Genomic DNA, 25,797 nt, shown 5'->3' on the forward strand with positions numbered 1-25,797 from the left:
GGGTGTCTTCCTAACTTTGGCGCTGAGTGTCCAATATGGGACCTTTGTCAGCTGTGAGCAACATGACAAAAAGAACAGCTATGGAGCAGAGGGACAGCTGTGCCCTGGGCATCTGCCTGCTGGACAGCCTTCTACAGCACTTAACTGAAGGCTTACTTCATAAAAGATGCCCAGGAAAAAAAAAAAAAGAGAGAGAGAAAATAGAAGGGGAAAAAAAAAAAGGTATTTAGGGGGAGAAAGCAATCCCAGTGTTTGATCTTTTTTCCTGCAGTGAGCAGGAATTTGATACAAGACCCACACAGACCACCACAAGGCAGCACCAGTGTGCTCAGCCTGCCCTGGAAACCTGCAGAGAAGGCTTGAAGCAGTGACCTTGAGGAAGCCCTATCGTTTTAAAGAGCTTCAAATCCTTCAGGGTGAATGTTAAAAAAAATAAAAAGAATCAATGCAAGACATGCCTGCACTGAAGAGAGAGCCATGCAGGCAGCTGTGGGTAGTACATGCTCACCCTCCAAGAAAATGTGATGCCTTTTCTCTATAGGATCTTCTAAGTCCCTCTGAGCTGCTGCATTTGAGAAAACTGCATAAACCAACATCTGCCTCGAGGCTGCAGAGGCTTGCCCTACAGTTCCTGTCAGAGGTACAATTAACATGTTTCTCCTTGGGCTTTTACGAAGCAGGGAGCCTGGATTACACAGGGAACCTATTGAGCATCCCCTTGGAAAGATTTCTGCTCATCTGGCTGACAAGTGTTTGCTGACCCCTCCACCACAGCAATGGCTGCACCACTGGTGAAAACTGAAGAAAGCCTTTCAGGATTTCCCAATCTCCTCAAGGCAGACAAGAAGTTTTTATCCAGTCATTTGAGACTCTCCAGCTGGAGCTACCTAGGACTCAGTAGTCTGGGGCTGTTAAATGCACAGTATACGCACCCCAAGGAGCTGAGGGTGCACAGTGGTTTCAGAAACAGGACATACTAAGAACAGCCTTGTGCAGTTACTTTACTGAGGTCAAGTCCAAATTACAAATTCAGGCAAAAGCAGAGGCAATGGCTGTCCATATATTGCAACACACAACGCCCTTAAGAGCCACAGGTATCCCTAAAAGCCTCTCTCTGCCTGCAACTGAGAGGCAGAAAATGAGGTCAAGACTAAACCTGGAGGGTGTCTCTTCATGCACAAGCACAGCCTAAACAAATGCCTTTGGCTCACACATTTCCCCAGTGTCACATCATTTGGCAAACGGCACAGGAGGACGTGGGCTGGGAGAGCAGGGTGTGACTTACTGATGAGAGGTTCTCGTCTCGCCGCCTCCCCTGGCTGTGCCGGCTGATGAAGGATCGTGCAGAGAGCTTGTAGTGGTTCAGCAGACATGTGATCACCACCACCATCACCATCATCACCACCACGATTATGATTATCTGTACAAACTCCAGCTCCGCTGCAAGAGAGACAGACAGGCTTTAGGCCACCAGAAGAAGCAGCATGCAGTTGAGCAGAAGACCAAGTAAAGTAGCTGAGATGCCAAAGTCATCACTGTCTCCTTCCTCTAAAGAGCTCTCACATGCCTACATGGGCTCTGCATGCTTTGAGCTCAGCTACTTAATAAAAAACTCATTAATTCACTTTTTCAGTGCCACAGAAGAGTCTCTAGGAGGGGTCTTTAATGACAATCTGCAAAGCAGAGTGTTTCCAAGCTACAATGCAGACAGGATCTTCCAAAGCCCTCCCAGCCACCGTGTGCTGGATGCCCTCACCACACAAAACCAGCAGCTTTGGGCCTCAGAAACACTAACCAGCACAATTCACCCTAATGAAGCAATTTAGCTAAAGGCAAGCTGAACTTCTGCAATTCTCTTCCCATTACCACCACTCCTTCCCCCAGGAAGGACCAGTCTGAAGTCCTCCTTGACAGTCTCTTGAACCAGGCATGTCCCCTTTGTCACAGGGGTTAGACAGTAACACAGGGAGCCCATGGCGTGGCACAACACAGCACTGGTGCTGGCAGCCCCCCCTCTCCCAATGCCAGTCCACCCCATCACAGGGCACAGGCAGGGAGACCTCCTGCTTTCTGCTGAGATGCCAGATGGGCATGATGGAGCTGCCCACGAGGGTCACATCCCAGAGCTCCAGACATTCCTCGTCTCAGGGTTCAGCCAGCTGACAGTGGCAGCTTGAATGGCTTGAACTGCCATAAAGGAAAACTGCCAAAAATCCTCCAAACAAACAAGAACAAGCAAACAACAGACTGGCTGGTTAACTCTGGAGACACTTGGCAGGAGGCAGAAGCCACTCCTAAAATTTCCTAAGGAAATAATTCCTCACACCTCTCTGAGGCTAAGGAAAAGTGAGTACTGGAGGCAAATGTAGCACTGGGGTCACTATTTCCATGCACTGGCACCCAGAGAGCAGATGCCATCCTGAACCAGTTGGTTGCTCCCCACAAGCCCCCTCAAGCCAGCAGTGCCATGCCTGGAACCAGGCAGCAGCAGCAGCTCCAGTGCTCATAAAGGAGGGGCCAGACCAGCAAAATTCTGTAGTTCTGTGGATTTAACCTTTCTTTGCTTCTCAGCAGGGACAGCTATAAAATGCAGTTTTGGAAAGCTGTGCCCTAAGCTATCAGGGATGGTGCCATCTGTATTTTCCCTCTACAGACCCACAGGTATGTATCTGTAGATACAGAGGAAGACCCATCACGCCTCGCAGGGCAGCATCACACCACTCACACCACTCACACCAGCTGAGGTGGCTTCTGCTGAGTCAGGCAAATTTAATTTTACCTTTTTAATGGAAAGTTTTGTCCTAGCAGGTGGCATTTAAGTGCCAGTAAAAGCAAATAAATGTCAAGAAAACAGTCCAGGTGGTGAGTGCTGCCAGTTACCTTGGAGCTCATTCTGCTAAACAGCAGCTATTTCTGCCACTGCCCAAAATGCTTAACCAGCTCTGCCCACCACCTTCAAAAAGCAGAATTATACTTTGAAAGCAGGAGCCCTAAAGTTAGGTTCATGAGTGCATTGGAGCTCATATAGCTCCAGCACCCCATAACCAGGAGATGACATGTGGGGTGGGAAGAGAGGGATTAAAAGCCAAACATTGCAAAGGAGTTTTGCCTTAAAAATGCCTTTTAGCTAACAGCATTTTCTTAAGGGGAGCTTTCACAGCAAGCCCAGCAAGGTGCCCAAATGCTACTGTGAGGGGGGAGAGCCTGGAAAAAAAAACATCTTCCTAACAACATCTGAGCCAGCCCCAATGTATCAGCCAACAGAATGACAGGTGACCAGACCCCAGGGCTGCCATGGGTGCTCTGTGCTGGAGGAATGGGCTGAAATAGGAGTTAATTTCTTCTAAAGACAAACCAAATCAATCAGCCACACAAACACACCAAAAGCAAAAGGTCAGGAAAAGAGGTTGATGCAAAGTCATTTTAAAAAAGGCACAAATGAGCATCTCCACACAGCTCCCCTGGGTGCTCTCTAGGTCACACACAAAAAGCCAAACCGCAGGAGGCCACTGACCCAGAGCCCCTCTGCTCACCCACACATGGACAGCAGAGCCCACAGGCTGGGGAGCAGCCACAGGACTTGATTGCAGAGACTGCTTTTTTGTGGAAGTCATCACAGAACAGAAAAGAAAGAAGAAAAAACACAACAACAAAACAAGACCAAAAAAAGAACCAAGGATTTTAGGAAAATGAGTCAATTTAGCCTCAAAATGCAGCATATGCTTTGGCCACAGTAAGAAAACACAAGACAAAATATAAATGAGATCAGTGATGGAAAAATTCCTTTTCCATTAAAAGCAATTATATTTCTGAAGAAAAACAAGACCAAGGTAGTTGTAAGGGAAAGTTCCTTTCATAGGATGAGAGGTGCCTTAAAGGAACCAAACCTTACTGAACTGGCCACAGTGCTTTGGTGACACAGGTGAAGTTCTGGCCATCGGGAAGTGCTGCCCTAATTCCTTCCCAGGAAGGAAAACACCGGATGTGTCATTTACAAAAGGCCTAAGCCAAGCTTCCTGTACACACCTGCAGACATATAATGAGCAGAGGCTTAGCAGAAGGAAGGGTGGGAATTCTGCCACAGAATCACAGAATGTTAGAGGTTGGAAGGGACCTCCAGAGATCATTTAGTTCAACCCCCCCTGCCAAAAGCAGAATCATTTAGGGCAGGCTGCACAGGAATGCATTGAGGTGGGTTTTGAGTCTCCAAGAAGGAGACTTCCCAGCCTCTCTGGGCAGCCTGTTCCAGTGCTCCATCACCCTCACTGTAAAGAAGTTTCTCCCCATATTGAGGTGAAACCTTTTATGTTCAAGTTTGTACCCACTGTTTCTTGTCTTATTACTGTGCACCACAGAACAGAGATTTGCCCCCTCCACTTGAGACCCACCCCTCAGGTATTTATAGACATTGATCTGGGATAACACATTGGTGTCATCCATCCCCATCCAGCCTTAAACACTGTTTAGTGTGGTTCTGGGATTCATGTAATTCAGGTGTTACACCAGAGCTGCCAAGAGGTGCAATAATAAGGCACAGGATGACTACCAGAACGATGGGGGCACTGCTTTCCACTAGGGGTGCTCCTACCAGCCCACCTCTCTCTCTCCCATTTTCTCATGGAGTTGGTCATCTGCACAGGCTGGACCCCCTCAAGGACCACAGGGTGAGGCCAGGAGGTACAGGCAGTGTTCAAACTCTAAACTGGGGTGTTTCAATATACAATCTAGTCTTACACCATACCAATTGCACTGCTGTTATCAACAGAAGAGTAATTTTAGTACCTCGCTTTGTGGGAGGAGGGGGAACAATTCATCTGCAAATTAACATTCTGTAAACAGGTTGGATGAAATGTGTCTCAATGCTAAAACCTGATCAGCTCCTCCTGTTAGGACTCTGGTCAGTTCATGCCAATGGTCTTACTCTTCTCTGATCTCCTTCATTAGCATGGGGAAGCAAAGAGCTCACTCACTGCAGCAGAGCACACCTAGCCATGTCCAGCAACACTGAAAAGGGCTCAAACGTTTATGTACTGCATACAAAAAAAACAATCTATCTGCCCCAGTATCACCTCCAGGTGGTGCAGGTACACATGAGGAGACCAAACCAACCAGGAACCTCTGCTCTCTCCATAAGCAGGAGCTCAGGGAAGAGCAGAAGGCTCTGAGTTTTGCTCTACCCTCAGCACAGCCCATGGGGAGCAGCACAGCCTCCCAGGGCCTAGCAGAAAACGTATCAGGTACTTTGAAATGAATGAGCTTTAATCCCAAAGATGTTCATGTTGCCAAATCTGGCCTTTGGGGGGGGGGTGGGGGTGGGGGGGGGTGGGGTGGTGCAGGGAAGAGAGGAAAAGAAAAAAAAGACAAGAATCAAACCAAACCCAAAACCCATCCCACCCACTCAATTTGTGCTTTCCAGTTTTCAAGAAATTCATACCCACTTGAGGCACCAAAGTTCCCGCCAGCTCTCCCTCTGTTTTAACTTGTCTTCATGGGCTTCAATTTGCAGAAGGGGGAAAAAAAAACCACCACCCCAACCACCACACTGGAACGCTGGATATACTCAGTAAGATTTTATCCAAGCAGTTCAGTCAAACTAATGAAGAAAGATCATTAACAACCCCCAAACTTTGAGTTAATACATTATTATACAAGTGTAATTCAGCTGCTATGCTAATAGAAAGCCTTTGGGGAATGAAAAACAAGCCAAACTGCAAAGCACATAATTTATAATTCTGCTGGTATTCTTAAAAACACACACACACACACCAAAACAAGAAAAAACAACCAACAACCTCAACACATTTTGTATTTGGCTTCCTAATCATTGTCACTTTTCAATTAGAAAAGACCTCATCCCATTTCTCTCTGTAATTTTCCCCAAGGGAAGTGTTATAAATGCACTAGGCTGTACAAGATGGGCATACTCAGCCTCCAAATGCAAAGTAAGGTCACACTCATTTAATTTTGCATAATTTTTATTCCAGAATACATTTCAAACTAACAGGTTCAGACATCACATTTAAGTGACACGACCTGCTTCGCTGTATTTTCTGTCTAGACGCTGCAGCTCTGGGAGTTGGTCAGCGTGCGTGCAACTGTTTTGCAACTAAGCATTTTCCCCCCCCAGATGCTCACAATCCTGAAACTGGATGTTCGTGATCAAGTGAAACCACTTGTCACATCCCATCCTTCAAGTTCGTTACTCGCTTGCCACTTTAAACCACGTGCGCCCTTGAAGAGGAGTTTCACAGTAGACAACGGCATTATATGGATGACAGGAGACCTTCCCAAAGCCTGTGGACCCTGGCAATGCACAGGCTGTGTCTGCTCTCCTGCTCAGAGGGCTTTCTGCAGGAAGGCAGCACGTGCCCTTGCTGCCCAGGCTGCTGCCCACCCACCAAGACAATAAAGCTCTACAGTGTCTGAAAGGTATGAAAATAGCAGCTGGCTGGCAGCTGGTGCCAACACTGAAGCACCTCACTGGCATGGCTGTCAGGGTGTCCAGCCACACTGAAGACCACGGTCAGAGCTGAACAGAAGTGGCTGCAAAAAAGTTCATCCCAGAGCTTCCTCAAGTGACTGTGGACAAAATGCTCAGCACTCACAAGTCTAAAAGCCATTAACATTTTTGTGCAGAGGGAGAGCTATGAGTCAGTGGTGACCCTGGGAGCACTGAGCCTCTGCACACACACCAGCCACAGGGGAGCTGAGGCTATGATACACTTTAAATGCATTCCCTTACTTTTTACAGCTATACTACAGTTCATAAAATGCTTCTATAAACTTTATTAATGCTCTTCTTACACACAGTGTATCACTGCTGAAGACAAATGGTCCAAAGTGCTGGCAAGCACACAGAGGGAAAATAAAACCCAAACACACCTGCATTTTGCCACAGTAGTGACAGGTACTCCAGCTATCATCTACAAGTGGACACAACAGCCTCCAGAGAGGGTCTCAGCCAAGATGATCTTAGCTTTCAGTCAGTGTGATACACATCTGAGGTCAAAGCAGGTATCTTTAAGCTTCAGTTACAATTTCTATACAACTTCTCACACACACCGTGTGAGCACCGTCAGCACACAAACAGTGTGAGAAGTGATGAAAAGTTAAATTACTCAGGAGACAATGGCTAAGTTGAATAAATGTAGCTGCACTAGCTACAATTCCTAAGGACAAAAAAGTGTAAAAAGGAAAATACACCAGTCATCATAAATGCTGTGGTGCACCCTGCTAAAAGCCAAGTCTGGTTTGTTGCGACAAAATTAAAGCAAGCAGAGAATCCCCTGCAGAATACTTTGCTCTCCCTGTGTTCGCTTTCACTTCCTCTGGGTATTTTTATCATTAAAAATCCCTTAGTTCTGACTTGAAACAGATTGCTGGGACAGTTCAAGCACGTTAAGTCCAATCACAAGCTCATACAGCCTATCAAAAATATGCTCTTAAGGGTGTGGAGAAAAATCTCCTGCTGCTGATTTCTTCTTCTGGTGGACATCAGCCCAGCACCAGGCAACCCCATGCCCTGCTTCACTCCAGCAAGCCCTGCTGTTCAAAGTTAATGAGCCATCAGTTAATTTTTACCCAGAAGGGATAGGATATGTACCTCTGGTTCTGGATGCTCCTGTGATGGTCCCTCAGCATCAGAGCCCCATCATCATTCATTCTATCAGCATTCTTCGGGAAAATACATCTAAAACTGTGATCTGAGGTTGCTCTGTGTGCCTGACAATGAGGAGAGATGATAAAAGAGGCAGGCAAAGCCTTTATCAGGCTTTGGGACTGTTGGTCACAGGCCTGCCACTATGAGGCAATAGCACAGGTCACAGAAAAGACAAAAAAAGTGGATTTTAAATGAAAACTTAACTCCAGTGGTTTGGCTTTATCTAGAAACTGATGTAGCAGAAAAATCCAAAAGGAAGTGAGTAAGAGTCAGGGAGACTAAAAAAGTGGCCGAGAACAATGCAGATTTTGCTATTTCAGAAGTTTCAGGGAACTGAGGCAACAGCACTTCCCCCCTGAATCACCATGGCTGCCCACACAGCTCCCTAAGCCAGGCTCCTCACTGGGCAGGTAGTGGTGTTTGACTTCCCCTCAGGTTTTAGCCCATCACAGTGCAAGGACCGTCTTGTTGAAGACTCACCACAAACACCTGCAATCCAAGATAAGAGTCCTTATCCACTCTGGGACACTACTCTGCAATCCAGTGCAATGGACATTTCCAGGCTGGCCGCTTTCCATCATACAAAGGGACTATTTTGAATTAAATGCCACTTGTGTTCCTAGAGAAATATCCTGTAAGCACTTAATGCAAGAGTTCAGGAACCCTGCCGCCTACCTCTGGTCTTTTGTTTCTCAAACAGAAGATTTTTTACACCAGGACTGAATGGGATTGGTTTTGTACAGAGATTCCTCCTGCTGCCCAACAAGACTCACTAAAATGGGCATAAACAGATTGAGACTTCTCCAACTTTACTGTTGGCCTACAAGGATATGTGGTTTGGTCTTGTATTCTGGTCAGCATCTCTGCAGCCTTCAGAAGACACAGATGAAGGATGATTTCCAATGGCAGGTAGCTTAAGCATCCTGGCCCCATCCTGCCCCTGCAGAGCTCCTGACCACCCCAGCAGGGCCTGCAGGTGCCTACACAAGGTTTTAGAGCAAGGCATTGCCCACAGCTGTGGGCACACCTCAGCCTCGCCCCCCACCCAGGTGGCAGAGCCACAGCCTATGGATGAAGTCAGCACACAGAGAAGGAAGCGGGAATGCTGGGCAAAGGTGCAATTAAGGTCCCCAGGAAATCAAAGAGGACAAGCAGCTGAAGCAAAACTTGGCATGGAAGATGCAGCACGGTGAGGCAGATGATTGCTCACCCTGACCCCAGGCATCTAGATCAGCTGCCAAGTGGCGAGCCCAGGCTCCCAGCCCATCTACCGCAGAGGGTCAAAGTTTTTCTCCGCGTCACTCAGCCCAGGAACAAGACCCAGCTCTGACTCAGCCTTGTCGAGGAAACTGGTCCCTGCTGGGACTGCAGAAGCAACATGGCCCTTGGCACAGGAATGAAGCCAAAGAGTTCACTAGCACAGGGTGCAATTACTGGGCACAAATCTACAGGCATGAATGGGAAACCCACAGCACAGGGCACCCAAGCCCTCTGCCAGCAACCAGCTCTTGGGCAAAACATGTCTCCTTGTGGGGTGGCAGCAGGGTACCTGTTGACACTGTGCACAGAGTTAGGAGATTCTTAGAGATGGCAAAGCTGAGAGAAGTATCCTGTGTTCTGCCTTTGGAGCCCTTGCTCCAGCTGTGAAGCAGCACTTTCCACTCCATGCATGCACAGCCGCTTCATGGAGCGCCTGTGGTTATTTATGGAGTCTGGCTCACGTGGGTGACTCAGCACCGTGATTCAACAGATTCCAGCGAGAGCCCACAATGACATGGAGCGGCACAGCTCAGTGGGGACTGTCCCATAACAGTGCCCAGTGAGAGGCACTAGGCTTCAGCACAGCCCCAGGGAACCAGTGTAAGCTGGGCCATGTCTGATCCTGAAGTTTATGAAGTCTGTAAAGGAATTGCTGCCTAGCACTAGCTAAACATGGTGGCACTGTAATGTCACACCACACGTCCTGGCTTCTTCCATAATCCTTGAGGATTTAGGGTAAGTTCAACTGGCTATAATACACTTCCTCTATGCACACATCCCAGAAAGGAAGGTCTCTACAGAAACACGCATATATACAGAGAGCCTTTCCAGACACAGCAAAATTAACCAGCTGAATGAATGAAAACTGTTCACCACTCTGCAGTGAGCACTTTCATCCCCAATTTTCCATTATCACCTCCAATATCCACAGAGCTGCCCCAGCTGCATGACTCAGAGAAAGATGCAACAGAGATGTGCACAGCCCTGACTGCAGTTCCCTCTCCTCCCAGTTTTCTCATCTTTTCATCCACCCCCACCCATGGGCATCTTATGTTTGAACAGGTTCCTTGTAGCCCTTGATGGTAGAACTCCAGTTACATAAAGTAACATGGAAAAGGCATCAGTAAGGGTACAGCTACTTCTTAACTGAGCATGTGCAGAAATGTGGTGGGGAGAAATGTAATAAGTCAAAGCTTGAAGCTGAAGAGCATCCATGAAACCTTCTTCCCTCTCTGTGATTCCCTGAATTCTGCACTTGCAAGCTTTGTGGAAGACCAAGCAGGGATGCTCAAGGATTTGAGCCAAGAACAGCTTCAGGCCAGTAACTTTGAAGGCATTCTCCATAAAGCTCCTGTGACCGTTTGAGGCAAATGGAAAACAAGTCTTGGAACAGGGGCAGATCAAGATTCTCCTCTTCCAGCACCAGTAAGTGTTAGTCAGGACTCAAAACCTAGGCTGCTTCCTTAACATCCTTCTCAGCTGCCTGCCCAGAGGTCCCTGTCTGCTCCCCTATGCACTCAGGGGTTTTGACAGGCAGAAGGAGGACGTGACCCAGCATCTCCTCCAACAGACCTGGGCTGTCGCCTTCTCACGAAACTTATTGCCAATGGCTAGGCAGAGACACTGTCCTAAACTAGAAGTGATGGGTCTGATTTTCAGCCCTCCTCAGCACCCACATCTCTGGCCGAAGGCAGCAGCAAGGCCAGGGGCTTGGGCACCAGTGGGTTGTAAGAGGAGGAGGAGAGACACCCTTATCCATTATGTCAGCTACTTGTCAACTAGCTCCTCTCCCCAGTCTTCACTGACACTTCAGAGCACCACAGCTCCAGCAGTGCCCAGAGGCACTGGCAAGAACAAGGAGACACACAAGGACAGTCCTTGCCATGAACAGCTGAGAGCCTACTGCTCCTTGCGTGCCCCAATAATTAGGGCACCAAACAAGTCCTAATCACTTTTGGAAAGTGAGAACTGAGGACACCCTGTCCTGCCTTGCCTTGCACACGTTGGCATGCTGTCTTTTGCAAGCAAAGAACCATTAAGGTCAGAGCTGACACTACTGAACTGGTCTGCAGTAGGTTTGGACTAAAGCAGGGTCCACAGAGCTAGCCTGAGGTCTACCCAGTCCTCAGGTTCAGCTTACAGCCCTGCCTGCCCCAAAGCTTGCATTTGTACCTGCCAGCTGTGAACACTTTCAGAGAGCAGGTGATGGATGTTACAGCAAAATTTGGTCACACTTTGGCACAGCATGTAGCTCCCTGGAAGGACCTGAGCATTAAAATCAGAAGAACCAAGTCAAGCCAAAGTGCGGTCATGATGCCAGATGCTCATCAAAGTCTTTGTAAAAGGATGTGGGTTAGGCAGTGTGGCCAAAGAGTGGACCTCATTTTTTTTTTCTACTCAAGGCTAAAGAATGTGAACTTGAGAAGAGCAGTCTGAATCTAGTCACCAGTCCAAGCTTTAACTGTAGTGGAGAATAAACTCGTAACTCCTCGCTGAGCAGCAGAAGTGGCTTGGACTCAAGCATCCCACAGGAAAGGCAGCAGGGTCAGCACTGGGACTGTGCCTGCCCTCAGCCCCTCACCCTCCCCTGATTGTATATGTAGCATGGAAGAAAATACCCTGGCACAACACAGGCCAGTGCAAGCAGCTCTGCCCTGGAGCATCCTTCCCAGCCCTCCTTGGGAAAGGGACATGCCCATTATGCTAAACACTACATTTGAACTGCTCTAATTTAAGGAAGAACCAAAACAGCTCCAGGCAACAGCTGGAATCCAAGGCTGCCAGAGAGGGTGCAGCACCAAACACTGCTCCTGGTTTAGAGGCCATTTCATCTGCCAGATGCCAAGCTCCACTTGTTAGAGAGACCAATGTTCTCCCTCTCAGAAACTGTGGATGAGGAAGAAGGGATGAAAGAACAAAGAACTTCAGATGGCAGATTACTCACCCTCTGCTGCTCATCTGTTAGGTCATCTTAGAAACAATCAGACCAAAGTCATTACTGCAACATTTGTGTATGAGCATCTGCTACATTTCTCTCCTAAATACAACCTCCATAAAGCCACATATGAAGGGCCCACTGGATTGTCAACAATTCCATTTGTTTACAAAGCAGCACAAGGGGTAGTGGAAACAGACACAGAATATGACCTCGATATTGCCACTGCTGGCACTCAGCAGATGTTGAGGTTGGAGCTGCAGCAGCAATACCAAGGCATCAAAAGGAGCAGGAGCAGGAAGGACAGCTGGGAAGAGCCCATTGGATTTGGTTCTGATGCATGCATCAGCAGCACAGTTCACAGATAAACTGCATTTCCAGATTCACTATGGCTGGTTCTGATGCAGCAAGCAGAAATAGTGTTGTGTGAGCCAGTGATAGCAGGCTGAGTGCAGGACAGGAGGGTAGAGAGCAAAGTGGGAGCCAGAAAAGGAGCCTGCTAGAGAACAAACACTGCGGAAGATGGGCGAATGGCTCCTAGAAGTCATGTCCATAGCATCGGTCCTTGGACCATAACTGCATGTAACAGTTCATGCTCTTCATTTGTCACCCCAGGTAATCAAATATCACATCCTCTGAGTCATGGGCAAAATACAGTACCCCCTGCCATTGTTTTTGTTTGTTTTAAAGGAAATGGCCCCATTTCTGCCACAGAAGTATCAGACTGGTTGGGCCTCAGAAAATACTTCACTCCTTAAAATACAGTAACTGTCCTGATCACACCACTGGACCTGTTTTCAAAAGAGGAGCTAGCATGGCCATGGTGGCAGCTGTGGAGCATGGCCTGCACTTGGGGACCAGAAATGCAGGATCAGCACTGTAGCACTCCACTATTACAAGGAAACTGCAAACACAAGAGCTGGGGTCAGCAGCTCCTTCAGCTGGGACACCTCCCAGCTCTGAGCACAGACCTGCCAACTGGAGACTTGTTTAGAGAAAATTCTAAAGACATTAACCATCTCCCTCGGAGCACTGGGAACAGTGAGGCTCTTTGAGACACTCAGACTCTAAAATCTTGCATATACCAACCCCTTCCCTTCATTTCCGTGCCTACTCTGCCCTGGTGAGACCACACCTGGAATACTGTGTCTGGTTTTGGGCTCCCATGTTCAGGAGAGACAGGGACCTGCTGGAGAGAATCCAACGGAAAGCCACAAGGATGATTAGGGGACTTGAACAGCTCCCCTATGAAGAGAGAAACCTGGGGCTGTTCAGTCTTGAGAAGAGAAGACTCAGGGGAATCTCATGAATGTATATAAATATCTGAGGGGTGGGTGTCAAGTGGAGGGGGCCAAGCTCTTTTTGGTGGTGCACGGTAGTAAGACAAGAATAGGTACAAGCTTGAACACAGAAGTTTTCACCTCAACATGAGGAGAAACTTCTTTACAGTGAGGCTGATGGAGCCCTGGAACAGGCTGCCCAGGGAGGTTGTGGAGTCTCCTTCTCTGGACACATTCAAAACCTGTCTGGATGCATTCCTGTGCAGACTACCCTGGGTGATCCTGCTTTGGCAGGAGGGTTGGACCCAATGATCTCTGAAGGTCCCTTCCAACCTCTCATGTACTGTGATACTGTTGATACTTCTCTCACCCTCCCCTCTTCCAGGATTTCGAGACAAGGTATTTTGCACAGTAAGCCTGATCCCAGCCTACTCAGATGGCTGAAAGGAGTACATTGTTTTTGAAGTTCCTCCCAAAGGTAAGGACAGCTAAACTGGATCAAAAGAATAATTTTGATTTTGCACTTAAAAGACAGGTAAATTTGCTTGCTCACGAGAAAATGTTGAGCGAGGCTCATGGCCCCACCAAGCTGGGAACAACCAGCACATCCCCTGCTCCCCAAAAACCAGGACAATGGCAGCAGGCCTGGATGATGCCTGGGGCAGGGGCAAAAGCAGAATGTCACCCACCCCCTTCAACACAAGCATCCAGAGAGGGACACAGAACAAGAGCTCACCATTTGCAACCATAAGCAGCGTGAAACATACCAAAAAAACCAAACACCCTACCAAAAAAAGGAGTGAAAAAAACCAGAGTACACAATGTAGATCAAACCCTGCCAGCTGCCCCTGGAAGACCCAGGAGGCTTTGTTTGTCAGGGGTACTTCTACGGCTAGTAAAAATAAACACATTAATAAATAAGTGTTTTCATACACCCTGGAAACAGTCCTGATCAATATGTGGCTTGCTACCATACAGGCTTTTTTCCCTTCCACCCAGCAGAAACTCATGACAAAGGAAAGCACATCTCATTTATGAACTTAGCTATAAATACTTTTGCTAACTGCCATTTAGGAATTTCATTTCCTGCTTGAGCAAGTCCTGTTGAAAGAGGCAATTACCAAATTTGTTTCTAGTTATAGAAATAGATGTTTGTCACTGCCCACATCTGTTTCAACAGACAAATTGTCAGTTGTGGACGCTCCAACAAGAGCAAGTGCTCCATCCAGGGAGGGCTTTGCCACCTCCCAAGAAAGCTAACAGCAATTACAGGGATTGGGTTTCTGATTCCAGCTTTGTCTGAGCCCCATCTCCCACTGCAATGGAGCTGCCTTGCACTGATGAGCACCTGCAGCTTCACCATCGGCCACAGCCGCCTGCATCACGTCACCCAGGGCACACCACTGACAGCTGCCAGCAGTGCCGTGGCCTGCTCCCTCCTCCTGCTGCTGTGGAGACACTAAGGAATATGCAGCATTTCATTAGTCACCAGGCCCACCAAAACAAGGCAACTTTAATTCAGCAAGTCACGAGGATCCACTATGCTGCATTTGTTGCACACATGGAAAGGAAGGCAGCAGCAAAGCATTCTCATCACCTGCAAAATGGGGACATAGCACATGCTGTGCTGCTTTGTGTGGGACACCCCACTGCAAAACAGCCAATGGTGACAACACAGGGGTGCAGAGATGGAGATGTATGGCTGTCATCAGCACAGACCACAGCCTCTCTGGGCTGGATGCTGCCTATGCATTTTACTGTGTCTCTCCCCCTGATTTCCTCCCTGTTAACTTTGTTCTATCCCAAACATGTTTAGAAAGTTTCCATTTCCAGTTTTTCCTGGGAAAACTATTCATGCTTGGCTATGGCCCTGTAGCAGCAGCTGCAGCTCAGGTGACCCAGTGCTAGCACCTGACCCCCAGCACAGTGCCTAGAAAGTCCTGTGAGACCAGTGTTCAAGCAGGGCCACAGGGACAAGCAGCAACACCCATGCCTCCCTGCCACAAGCACAACACCCATCAACACACATCCAGTGCCTGGCTTAGGGATGCAGCCATGGAATACCCTATGCTATGGCTGGAGATCCTCTGTTCCTCAGGCATTTCTCCTGTGTCAGTCAGCAGGGCAGCCCGATGCCTGGCATATCAGACTGATGCAGCCCTGAGGAGCCCATCAGAGTTCGGGAGAGGTGCCAGGATCTCATCATGCCTTGTCCCAAGGCCACAGTGCTGCAGCTCCCCTGTGGGCTCTGGGACATGTGCCCCAGGGCAGCAGGGCCACAGGGGCTGCCCCAACGCACGGCTCGCAGACGGGTGTTGAAACACAGATTGAGCAAGTTGGCCAAAGCCACAGAGGTCATGACAGGGCTGGAACTGTGACCGGATTTCCTCAGCCCTGTCTAGGGCCATGCAGCACACCTCTTCCTTCTCTGCCTCCTCTCATCTATATAATTTTGCAGCTTTGCTTACAAAAGGAGTGACCCTTCACAAGGTAAGTCACTCCCATGGAACAGTCTTAAGTTACAGACATAATTATGCATTGCAGAAGCAAAATATACAAAACGCATGGAGATGCCCAGGCAGGCACACTGCACTTGGTCACTGCAAGATTCAAGTTCACGTCTTGGGCTGGCCTGAACACCACCAGATGGGAGCGATCGCATGTGCATACTCTCACACAGAGATGTGAAATAAAATGTTATATTTATATACACACACAGCAGAGCGAATGGAGGAGGTGAGCAAAACCGCCCCAAATCTGACAAAATCAAAGGTAGTAAATTTACTTCCACCTCAGCTGCAGCAACAGCCTGAGAAAGGGTTTAACTCCCACAGCAGATATGCTGGCAAGTCCAAGTTCTGTTGCAGCGTTTTGCATGCGTGAGTTTTTAAGGATGCACAAAGAGAAGCTGCTGTCCATGTACAGCCCAGCAACGATGGGTTTTGGAGAAAGGGGCTGGGTTCCCGTGGCCTCCCTTCACCCAGCGGAACGAGCCCAGCCTCCCCATCCCAATTCCCATCCCCTGGCACATCTGCCTCCCTCCTGCCCGCCCTATTGTCCCCAGCACCCCCGTCCCGTCCCCAGATGGCAGATTGATGACATGGGGCGGCGGAGTCGAGCCGACCCCCGAGGTCAGCCCCGACAATGGGTTTTGGGGGCGGCTGGAGAGAAGAGGCCGCGGGGGCGAGGAGGCGCCCCCCCGGCCGCCCCTTTTCCTCACGGCAGCGATTTCGAGCCCGGCCTTTCCAGCCGCCCAGGCGGGCACCTGCCCGCGGCCGGGGCCGCTCGGGGAGCGGCAGCTGCCCCCGCACCGGGGCGGAGTACGGGGAAGGGGGGAAGAGCAGAGGGGAGGATAATCCATGGACACTGCCTGTCCCCTTTTCACTGCATTTAACAATAAAGCAGTAGCTATAGCAACGGGGTTAATTAATGCATCCATTTACATAACTAAAACTCCGAACCCATTCAAACCTCGCCGATACTTTCATTCTTAAACCTGGCCTGCAAGGCTGTGCTCTGATGGGGAACCCAAACAAACACGGCCATACCCACCTACTGCTGCACTCTCAGAGATGCAGGTAGAGGCAGGACACGGCACAGGCACAACCTGCACAAAGCCAACCCCTCGGCCGCGGGTCCTACAGCCAGCCCTGGCCGGGAAGCTCCAAAAGCCATTTGCTCCACATACCTTTACTCCCCTCCCCGAAAGCATTGGGATTTGCATATCAGCACGAAAGGGGAGAAAAAAATGAAAAAAAAAAAAAAAAAAAAAAAAAAAAGAAAAAAATGGGGACTGAATAGTCCTTCAACAAATGAAACAGAGGAAAAAGTGATTTTCAGAGCTGGAGGAGTAAGCGCATTCCAAGACAGAGGGGGTAAGGAGATAGGCAATGTAAAGGTTTCAGACTATCGTATAACCAGAGGGGGAAATGTCTTCTCACCACAAACATGCATCTGCATGATGTCTAGACAGTCATAAAAAGGGCAATTAAAGTACTGCAGGCTGCAGTAAGCTAATGTCTCCTCTCCCAGTCTAAACAGTTGAAACATACTGTACTAACTTCGGGGGGGAGAAAAAAAAAAAAGACAAGAAAAGAAAAGGAAAGGATAAAGAAAGACAAGTTTGTAAGGAAAAATGTTCTGAAAATCGGTTTTAAATAAGCCAGTAAATTAATTCAACCTTGTCAAATCTTTGCCTTATAACATATCAAATATTCCGCCTGCGTCCTGTCTAGACTGCGATAACAAAGGGCATTTAAAGCCCTGCAAGATGCGCTGACAGAGTAGCCATTTAAAGATGCAGTATTGCTTTCTCCATCTAAAACGATTTGTCAGATGGAGTTAAAATGAAAATGTTAAGTAATCACTCTGGTTCACAACCATTTCAAAAGAAGGAAAAAAAAAAAAGAACCACAAAACCCCCACAGCTCATAGATATAAATCCCACTAAGAATCATCCCAATGCATCATGCCGGTGAGATTTGTTTGGCAGGGTTGTGTTCTCGGGGGGGGTTTATGGCTTTTGCTTGTTTTAAAACGTGTTTTGTTAATCTGAGATGTCACTGGCTTTCTGCAGCACATGCATTCCTAACTAGGAGCAGTATTAAGTTTGAAAATGCCAGCTCCGAGTACCGATTGATTTATTGATACAAAACGATGACCTGTGGAGAGACACCACTCTAACCCCAAGGTTTAACACTGAAAAGGATTATTCTTTAAAATTTTAATTTACTTAAAAGCAAAAGGATAAGTGCTGTCACACGAGACAAACTGGCCAGTCTCCACCACTGGCACAGTTCAGCCTGGCCAGTCACTGTCCTCAGGAGAGAAAGAAAAGTTAAAGCAAACTACGTGGGTGTGCACAGCATGGGGTGGCTTCTTGTGTTTGGGGTTGTGGTCTTTTTGCTGGTTGGTTGTTGTCGTTTTTCCTCAGAGAAAGAAAAGCTTTCTGAAAAAACAGAACCACATATAATCCATTGTAAGACAAGAAACGTTCTCCTCCCTTCCTGAGCTTTGGAGAACCAAAATCTCAAAAAGAAAAAAACAGAAGACATGCAAAACAGCTGATCTGGCTCAACAGGATGGCTAATGCTGCCCACAATGGAGCAAATGCCTCTACAGCTGCCCTACCTGCAGCCGCCCAACATCAGACAGTCTTTAAAGACTGTTGTGTTGTGACATGGCATAACCAGATGCGCCTGGCAGGGGAGGGGGACCGGGGTGTGCCCAATCCTGGGTCCAACCACACCACACAGGCACTTCTCTAGGGGGAGACCTGGTGAGAAGTTACCCCACAGAGTTCAAACCCAGGCTGCTCCTCCCCGTACAGCATCCCACCACCCCCTCATTCACACCTCCCTCCGTCTCCCCACCCTTGTTTCTTAATTATTATTTTAATAAGACTGTTTCCAACTTCACTGTTCATTCCACAATAGCCCAAGGGCTACAACTGTTCATTAGACAGAGTTTCTGCTTTAATTTGCACTGACACAGATGTGTAGGTTATCTGGAAGAAATTACTAAAGTAAGCAGTAAAGAATGGGGCTGGATGCTTTTCTTCCCTTACGAAGACTTTAACTTCACATTACCTGCCCCCACGCCCCCTACAAGCAGTATCATTCTGTACATTGTGGGTTCACAGGGGAATTAACTCCAAACCGGTCACACTGCCACAGTGTGTGCAGGTACACTTTGCTCCCCACACTGCTCTAGGATTTCTGCAGAGGTAAAAAGTGCAGGTTTGTCCCTGTGGGCTGCAGACGTAGTGCTGGAGGGGCCTGACACTACCCAACCCACCAGAGTCTGTAGCACAGCCCCTCCACAGGTGCACAGAACAGAGCTCCACAGAAGCCCTGCTGTCCCTGGAGAGAAGCATGTGGCTGACACACTGCCCAGCCAACATGTCCCCCACCATTACCAGCAAGATGGCCCATGTTCCCCAGGTAGCACAAGTCAATGACAATCACCTGATTGGAAATATCCAAAACCATCAATAAAGCTTTAGGGAAGAAGTTCAAGGCTTGATGTAACCCTAAATTGTAGGTGTTGCCATAAGGCTAAAACAAGGTCCCTGATGAACACTCAGCTGCAGACATCCTGCATGTCCTGTCACGGTATTTGGTGACTCTGAAATCACTACCCCTGAGTAAGGCCAAAGAAGCACCAAACTCCAGCAGGGCAATGCCCAACAGCTCATGCTCATCCCCACACCAGCACCAGCTGCAGTTGGGCAGCAGGCTCCCTTGGTAGCTCCTCACTCTCTGCAAAGAGGTAAATCACCAGACACAGAAACAAAAAGAAAAACTGTCATCACTGCTGCTCAACAGTGTCCAGGCTTCGTACCCACCACGGCTGTGCAGCTGTCAAATCAGCCATGGAGTTTACATGAACTTCCTCTGCAATTCATGTTGGTGAGAGCCAGACACATAATAGCCCTGGATACACGAAGAAAGAGCTGCCAGAGTTATTTCTATTTAAAACCTCTATTTGAGCTTCACAGACTCATTCTTCACACATAATACACATGCACATACTCACAAAACGAAGAAGCGAGCCAGATCCAGAAGCATTTCACTTCACCAAGAGCACTGCCTAAGAGCAATTTCAGGTTTTGGCTCACTGTTATTATTTAATGGATTTTAATTCAATAATAAAAAGTATGAACTTGCCAATTTTTTGTTATGTCTTCTTGCCAGTGGGGGGGGGGGAAGGGAAAAAAAATGGAAGAAATTTGCTACCAATTTATTGAACTATTCCCACCTCCTCCTCACCCCCCTGGCAAGGGGCTGCTCTCCTGAACAGCAGCACAAAGCACCATCAGGCTGGGTGAAGGACAAGGCTGCTAGAGCACTCAGCCAGCCAAGGTGACCTGGAAAGAGAGGTACACACAGATGCACACCCAGGGTTCAGGTCCCCTCTCTGAATATGTCTAAGAGCCATTTAAAAAGTCTCCTTCAGCAAAACTCATCTCTGATTTAAAGTCAGGGGTAATCCTAAATGCTTCATCTCAAAAAGGTCAACATTAAGGAGAAGAAAACTTTCCTTTTTTGCTAGGGGACTGACTTGCTTTGTACCTGCTGAAAGCCTTTACAATTCTTCCATTGTATTTTAGCACCTCGTGCTAAAAATCAGAAGACAGAGCACATCAGTTCCATCCTTCATTTTTAAGTACTTTGCTCAGGCCCAACTTCGTTTTGTATCTTGGTCCTCGATGCTTTTTGGCAGTCTGCTCCAGACTTACTGGCAAGGGCTAAAAGGTTTCTATTTAGCTGGTGTCAGCTGAGCATCTGTGCCTCCAAGAACTGGAGTGGGGGTGATCCCGGCTGCATTTCAAAAGCACATTTCTTTTTGGGAGCTGCCAAATAATTTTAAATCTCAGTATGTTTGGGTAGCAGGGTGACTCCCTCCGGAGGGGTCCCCGCTGCAGTCCCGAGTGCAGCCTCCAATTCTGGGAAGGATTCCTGACCAGCGGAGGGAAAAGGAGCTGGGAACGCTCCCTAACCTGTGACCCTGACAACAAAAGGCAGGGAGAGTGTCTAGACCTCCAGTCTGATGGGGAGTGAAGGCAAGTATTGTGCTGCCAGCACACCGGGGCTGCCTCAGACAAGGCAGGCACACAGGCGCTGCGGGACGGGAGCAGTGATGCAAACCCCAGCTGCAGTGACCAACAGCATCACCCCCAAAACAAGCCAGAGTGCTGATGGAGGGAAGGGGGCTGTGCACAAGCCCACCCTTCTCACCAGCACAGGGTCTGGCAGCAGTTTTCAAGGGTAGCTCCCAGACCCCAGTGTTGCTAGACCCAGTGGAGATGAAAGCGATCATCAGATTCCAGTTTGACTGGCCTTGAGCATCCCATTACCTTCGTGTATGTCACATACCATCCTCACACTCCCAAATCTAACCATCCTGCAATTCCAGCTCTGTGCAGACCCCCAACAGCAGAGATCAAAAAACGATGATCCTTCCACAAAGCCTTTATTTTCTGTTCTCCCTGTCTGTTGCAGTTAAGAGGGGACAGACCACCACCAAGGGGTCTCTCTCCACCAAACCCAAAGATCAGCTCAACATTCAAAAAACCTGAAGTCAAGACCCAATGCTACCATAAATTTCTTGTGTGACCCTGGACAAGCTCCTTGCCTTCTCACTGCTGTAGGTCCCCATATATAAAAATACAAATACCCTAAGTAAGTGCTGGGGCTAACAGCAGGTTACTGCCAGGGAGCTGTGCAAAGAGAAAATGAAAGACCTATTAAAAGCCCTCCTTCATCTCTGCCAGAAAGAAAACACTGTTACCCAGTACTTAAAAAAGATGCATTAAAGGAGAGCGAGCAGAAGGGGTTTAAGGACATCCCTGGCAGAGCATCAAGGGGAAGTGTTCCAGGCCAGCTGACCCTTGGAACGAGTTTTTTTCCCAGGGTACTCCCACATCCTGGCCCTGGCCCTGCCCTCGGCTATGCCTTGGCCATGCTACCACAGACAGCGGCAGCAGAACCTGCCCCAGGCAATCCCTGCAGAGGACGGCTGGTCCCACACTGAAACACACTGACCTGCAGATCAGAACTTTTGGCAAAACAAAAATCATTAGTTTCAGTCTTCCTGAAGGAAAGTTAACTACCTCTTAGAAACTGAGTTTTATGCCAGAATACATGCTCCAACCCAGCTGGAGAGATTGTGAAAACAGAGGGTTTAAATGCACAGAGGTGGTGGCACTGGTGCACTACCTCCCTGGGCATTAGCAGAACTTACACAAGACCTGCAAATAGTAGCCACCTCCACCAGCTGGCAGGAAACCCTCCAACCTCCTACCACCCTACAGCTGGACATTCAGAGTTACACTTGAGCCAATCAAAACCAGCCCCAGCAGCTGAAACAGTTTATATAACCATTAAAAGCCCACTCCCTTCTGATGAGAGGTGAAATGCTGATGGTGAATAAACTGAATTCAGAGCAAGAGAGGAGTTTTATTACCCTGGTAACCACCTGATGCCAATCCTTCACCAACACACTCTACCACATCCACATCTTTCTACCTGAAAGGGTGAGGGACAGGATGTTTCTTCTCCCCCTGCCTCCATCACTTCCTACCACATTTCCAAAACATCATCCCTCCTGCATCAATTCCCTCTCCAGGTCCCCAGGGCTACCAAGGCACCACTGCTGCCTGCAGAGCAGTGAGTTCAGCAGGACGCTGCACGGTGGCACTGGGGTGAGATGCAATATGCTATGTACCTGCAGTCTAAGCAAGGTCCAGCCCAGACTTCCTCACAGCTAGGCACCTGTCATGGCAGCAGCTCGTCTTCTAACAAGTGCGTGCGATTTATTTTTGGCATGTATGCACAGGGAGACAGAGATCCTGCACTGGGATTGTATCAGCAGAATGCAGCTATGGAAACAAACCCATTTAGACTAATCTAACAAAATTCCCAAACCCACAGTAATAAAGAACAGTGTACATGGGCATTTTCACAGGACAGGGTTGCAGTGAATGCAGAGCTTCTGGGAACAGGGGAGGTCTGTCTGTCTACTGAGACAGAATTCACTCAAACCTCTTATCCACAGACCACACTTTTTATTTTAGTTACGTCTTTTGCCTTGTGAATTTTGTTTTGTGTGGACCCTCCACCCTGCCCTTTGATTTTTAAAGAGCTCATAGACTACACCTCCTCCTAAATTAGACACCCTCCTTGATGAGGGCATCTCCTCTTCACCTTCCATATCCATTCCCAGCCACCCTCTGTGAGAAGCAGGAGAGCTGATAGAAAAGCCAGCAGAAATTGCAGCACCTCTTTTTACTCCCCATGGGACAAACAGCAGCACCTGGCCATGTCCCAATGCGCAGCTTGGGGCAGAGGCTGCTGCTCAGCTCAACTGACCCCCACTCAGCAGGCAAGAGAGACCCACAAGTCATATACAAAAATTCCAGAGTCTGGCATCGACACCAGACATCCAGGAATTATCAGGATGATGCTGGAAGAGTTTAAAACCCCTCAAAACCACAGCAAAAGCTATACCTCCCTTGAGTAAGTCTTGTGTGGTGCTTTCTGCCCAGGGTTTGTGTTTTGACCCATCCTGTGCAGGACTTTAGCCCAGGCAGCACGGTGATGGACACGGGCATCTCTCCGGGGTGCCAGCTCTACAGACAGCACCAGGGCACTCCAGGAGAAAGCGGGTGGTGCAAATGACCACGTCTGGCAATACTGGCCCAGGCTGGAGCTGCAGACAAGGACCCAGACAACAAAGGCAAAGCTAAAACACATCCAACAGAGGCAGCCATGTCTGGCAGATCGCAGCTTTCAGAGGCCCAGGGAGACTTTCTGGGCACGCACTGATGTCTGCAAACACAGCTCCTTGCTGAGTGCACAAATTAAACTACCAGCAAGATCACCGGAGTGTCCTACACCGCACTGCAAATACTACCCATCTAGTAAGACTAAAAAATCCTAAAGAGTACAGGAGTGTGGCAAAGGAGCAAGCAGCTGGAGATTGCAGGGAACAGCAAAATAAAAACCAAAACCAAAACCAACTTACTTAATTTGCTAAGAAAACATCTTTTCACTCACATCTTTGCCTCCCTCACAAGACACAAACATACATGCAAAATGGGACAAGGAAGAGTAGGGAGAGCAGGAAGAGCAGCACAGCAAGAACACACTGCTGCTCACACACTTTCCTCACTCACAGGCCAAGAAAGCAGCAAACACCTTTTACTAGAATGCAAACTCCCTGAGCTACGCTGCTCAGAGCAGCGAGACACTGAGGCTCCTTCTGCCTGCCCAGCTTGGCTGCTGAGATCTGTCATATAAAGCATGAACAGAAAACAAATATAAAGAAATCACTGACTGCTGCAGGACAACTTCCTTACAGACTGGGCAGTGTCTCAGCACCAGGGCTGTGTCTGCCCTGTGCGTACTGGCTGCTCATGGCCTTGTGCTCCTGTGCTTCCCCTTCCTGCTGTGTACACCACAATCAGCACTGTGGGGGCAGGGACTGGTGGGGTCTTAAAACTTTTTTCTTTATAAGCAAGGACTATGTTCCTGTGCCACTAAACTGTGCCATCAGACCCAAAACAAAGTAACTGAAACACTTCTCTTTTGGTTTGTTTTAGATTATGACTTTTACTAATACATGCTTGATAGAAGCTTAATGAGTGATTTATAGGTATTATAAGCACATTAAAGACCTAAGCATGGTTATAGCCAAGGTCATAAGCCCTAGTGATTTCCTAGGCTCTATAATAATTAATTAGCCATTTATTAAAATAATTTATTGACCACTTAACACTGGTTCTTCCCCAGCAGGCCTGGGACATGCCATTTCAGCAAAGATAGCTTCCTTTGGAGGGACTCTAATAATCTCAATTCTAAACAGAGAGTGATCCATAAACGCTACAACATTTCTTTAAATGAGAAAATGCTCTTTTGCAAACAGATTCAGCTCAAAGCCAGCAAGCCTGGTTCAACAGGGCTCCCAATGCCTGGTTTTGTCTGCCCTGAACACAGGCACCTCCCACCACACTTAATAGAAGTCCAACATCATGACTTCAAAAGACTCAGGTTGTCAAACTACTCTCACAAAATACAGCGACTGTTTTTTTCCCCTCAGTGTAATGCTGCTCCTTAGTTTGCAGAACAGGAGCAAACGGAAGAGTACTCATGCTTAAAAAGACATTCAGCTTTTGAAGAAGTTTCTACACTGAACAGCAAAAGAAAAAAAGCCCATCCAAGATTACCAAAGTGCAGCAAGCTATTGATAGACAAACAACTCCAGGTTTGCATAATAAGCCTCTGAAGACACGGTTGCATCCCCCTCCCTGTACCCCGAAGAGCAGGTGCCTGCCTCTTTCAGGGCAGTGTAATGTACCACCCACTTTGTCAAGCAAGTAACTGGGGTGTTTACAGTACAGCAGCTGCAATCATGCAATCAGCCTTCATAATTAGATCTTGGCAACTCTTGAAATACTTCACTTACCCAGTTTACCTGGAAAGGTGCGACCTAAACATTCAGTGCCTGGAGACATTTGAAAGAAAAACAGAAAGCATCCGTCAGTGATGGGAGCCACCTCCGACACACCCCAGCTCCCCTCTTGGGGACTCACTCTTTAAGAGCTGCCCCATAGCCAACCATGGTTGGTATCTGCACCCAAGCCTACCACCTCCACAGTAGCCAGAAGTACCAAAAGCACTACAAGCCCCACATGCTTTTCCCACACCGGAAGTTGCTACATGAGATCCCATTCCTCTCCAGCCCTGTCACTGCACTGGCTTCCCCAGGACTGCTCTCCTCCAGCACTCATAGCCAGCTTACCCAATCACATGCCAAAGCCTTACAAAGTTCATAAAGTTTTTGGAATCACTGAACCCACCCCAGAGACCTTCCCATCACACCCAAGAGTGCCAGACTGCTGTCTGTGGCCCTGGGCAGCACAGTGCACTTCAAGGTGCTGTTGGCCTAGTTGTCATGTACTGTCTTCTCTGCAAGCACACATAGCTGAGCCTCATATGCTGCTAAGCCTTAGTAAAAGGTCAGGGTTTCCCTATACCCCACTCCCAGTGAAAGGGACAGAAATCTTGTCCAAAATCCCAGATGCAATGCCCAGCAGACATATTTTCAAGTAAGGAACAATGCAACAAACAAGTTTGGAATAAAGACAACTAGTGACCTTT

At 48.1% G+C, this 25,797-nt stretch overlaps 1 protein-coding gene across 3 annotated transcripts in view; it reads right to left on the bottom strand.

Moving 5' to 3' along the window:
* PMEPA1 (prostate transmembrane protein, androgen induced 1) overlaps positions 1-25,797 on the bottom strand; it is a 53,615-nt gene that overhangs the window by 11,445 nt on the left and 16,373 nt on the right. For 2 of the 3 annotated variants that reach the window (XM_068150002.1, XM_068150001.1), the window contains exons 2-3: positions 25,103-25,141; positions 1,286-1,440 (exon numbers count right to left, since the gene is read on the bottom strand). In XM_068150002.1, the coding sequence (XP_068006103.1) occupies positions 1,286-1,440; positions 25,103-25,141 (194 nt within the window). The remainder of the gene's footprint in view (positions 1-1,285; positions 1,441-25,102; positions 25,142-25,797) is intronic. The other variant, XM_068150003.1, reaches the window with a different exon arrangement.

This window comes from Melanerpes formicivorus, unplaced genomic scaffold (genome assembly GCF_026170545.1).
Source record: "Melanerpes formicivorus ecotype bairdi unplaced genomic scaffold, bMelFor1.0.p_v2 SCAF_19, whole genome shotgun sequence".
NCBI lineage: Eukaryota > Metazoa > Chordata > Aves > Piciformes > Picidae > Melanerpes > Melanerpes formicivorus.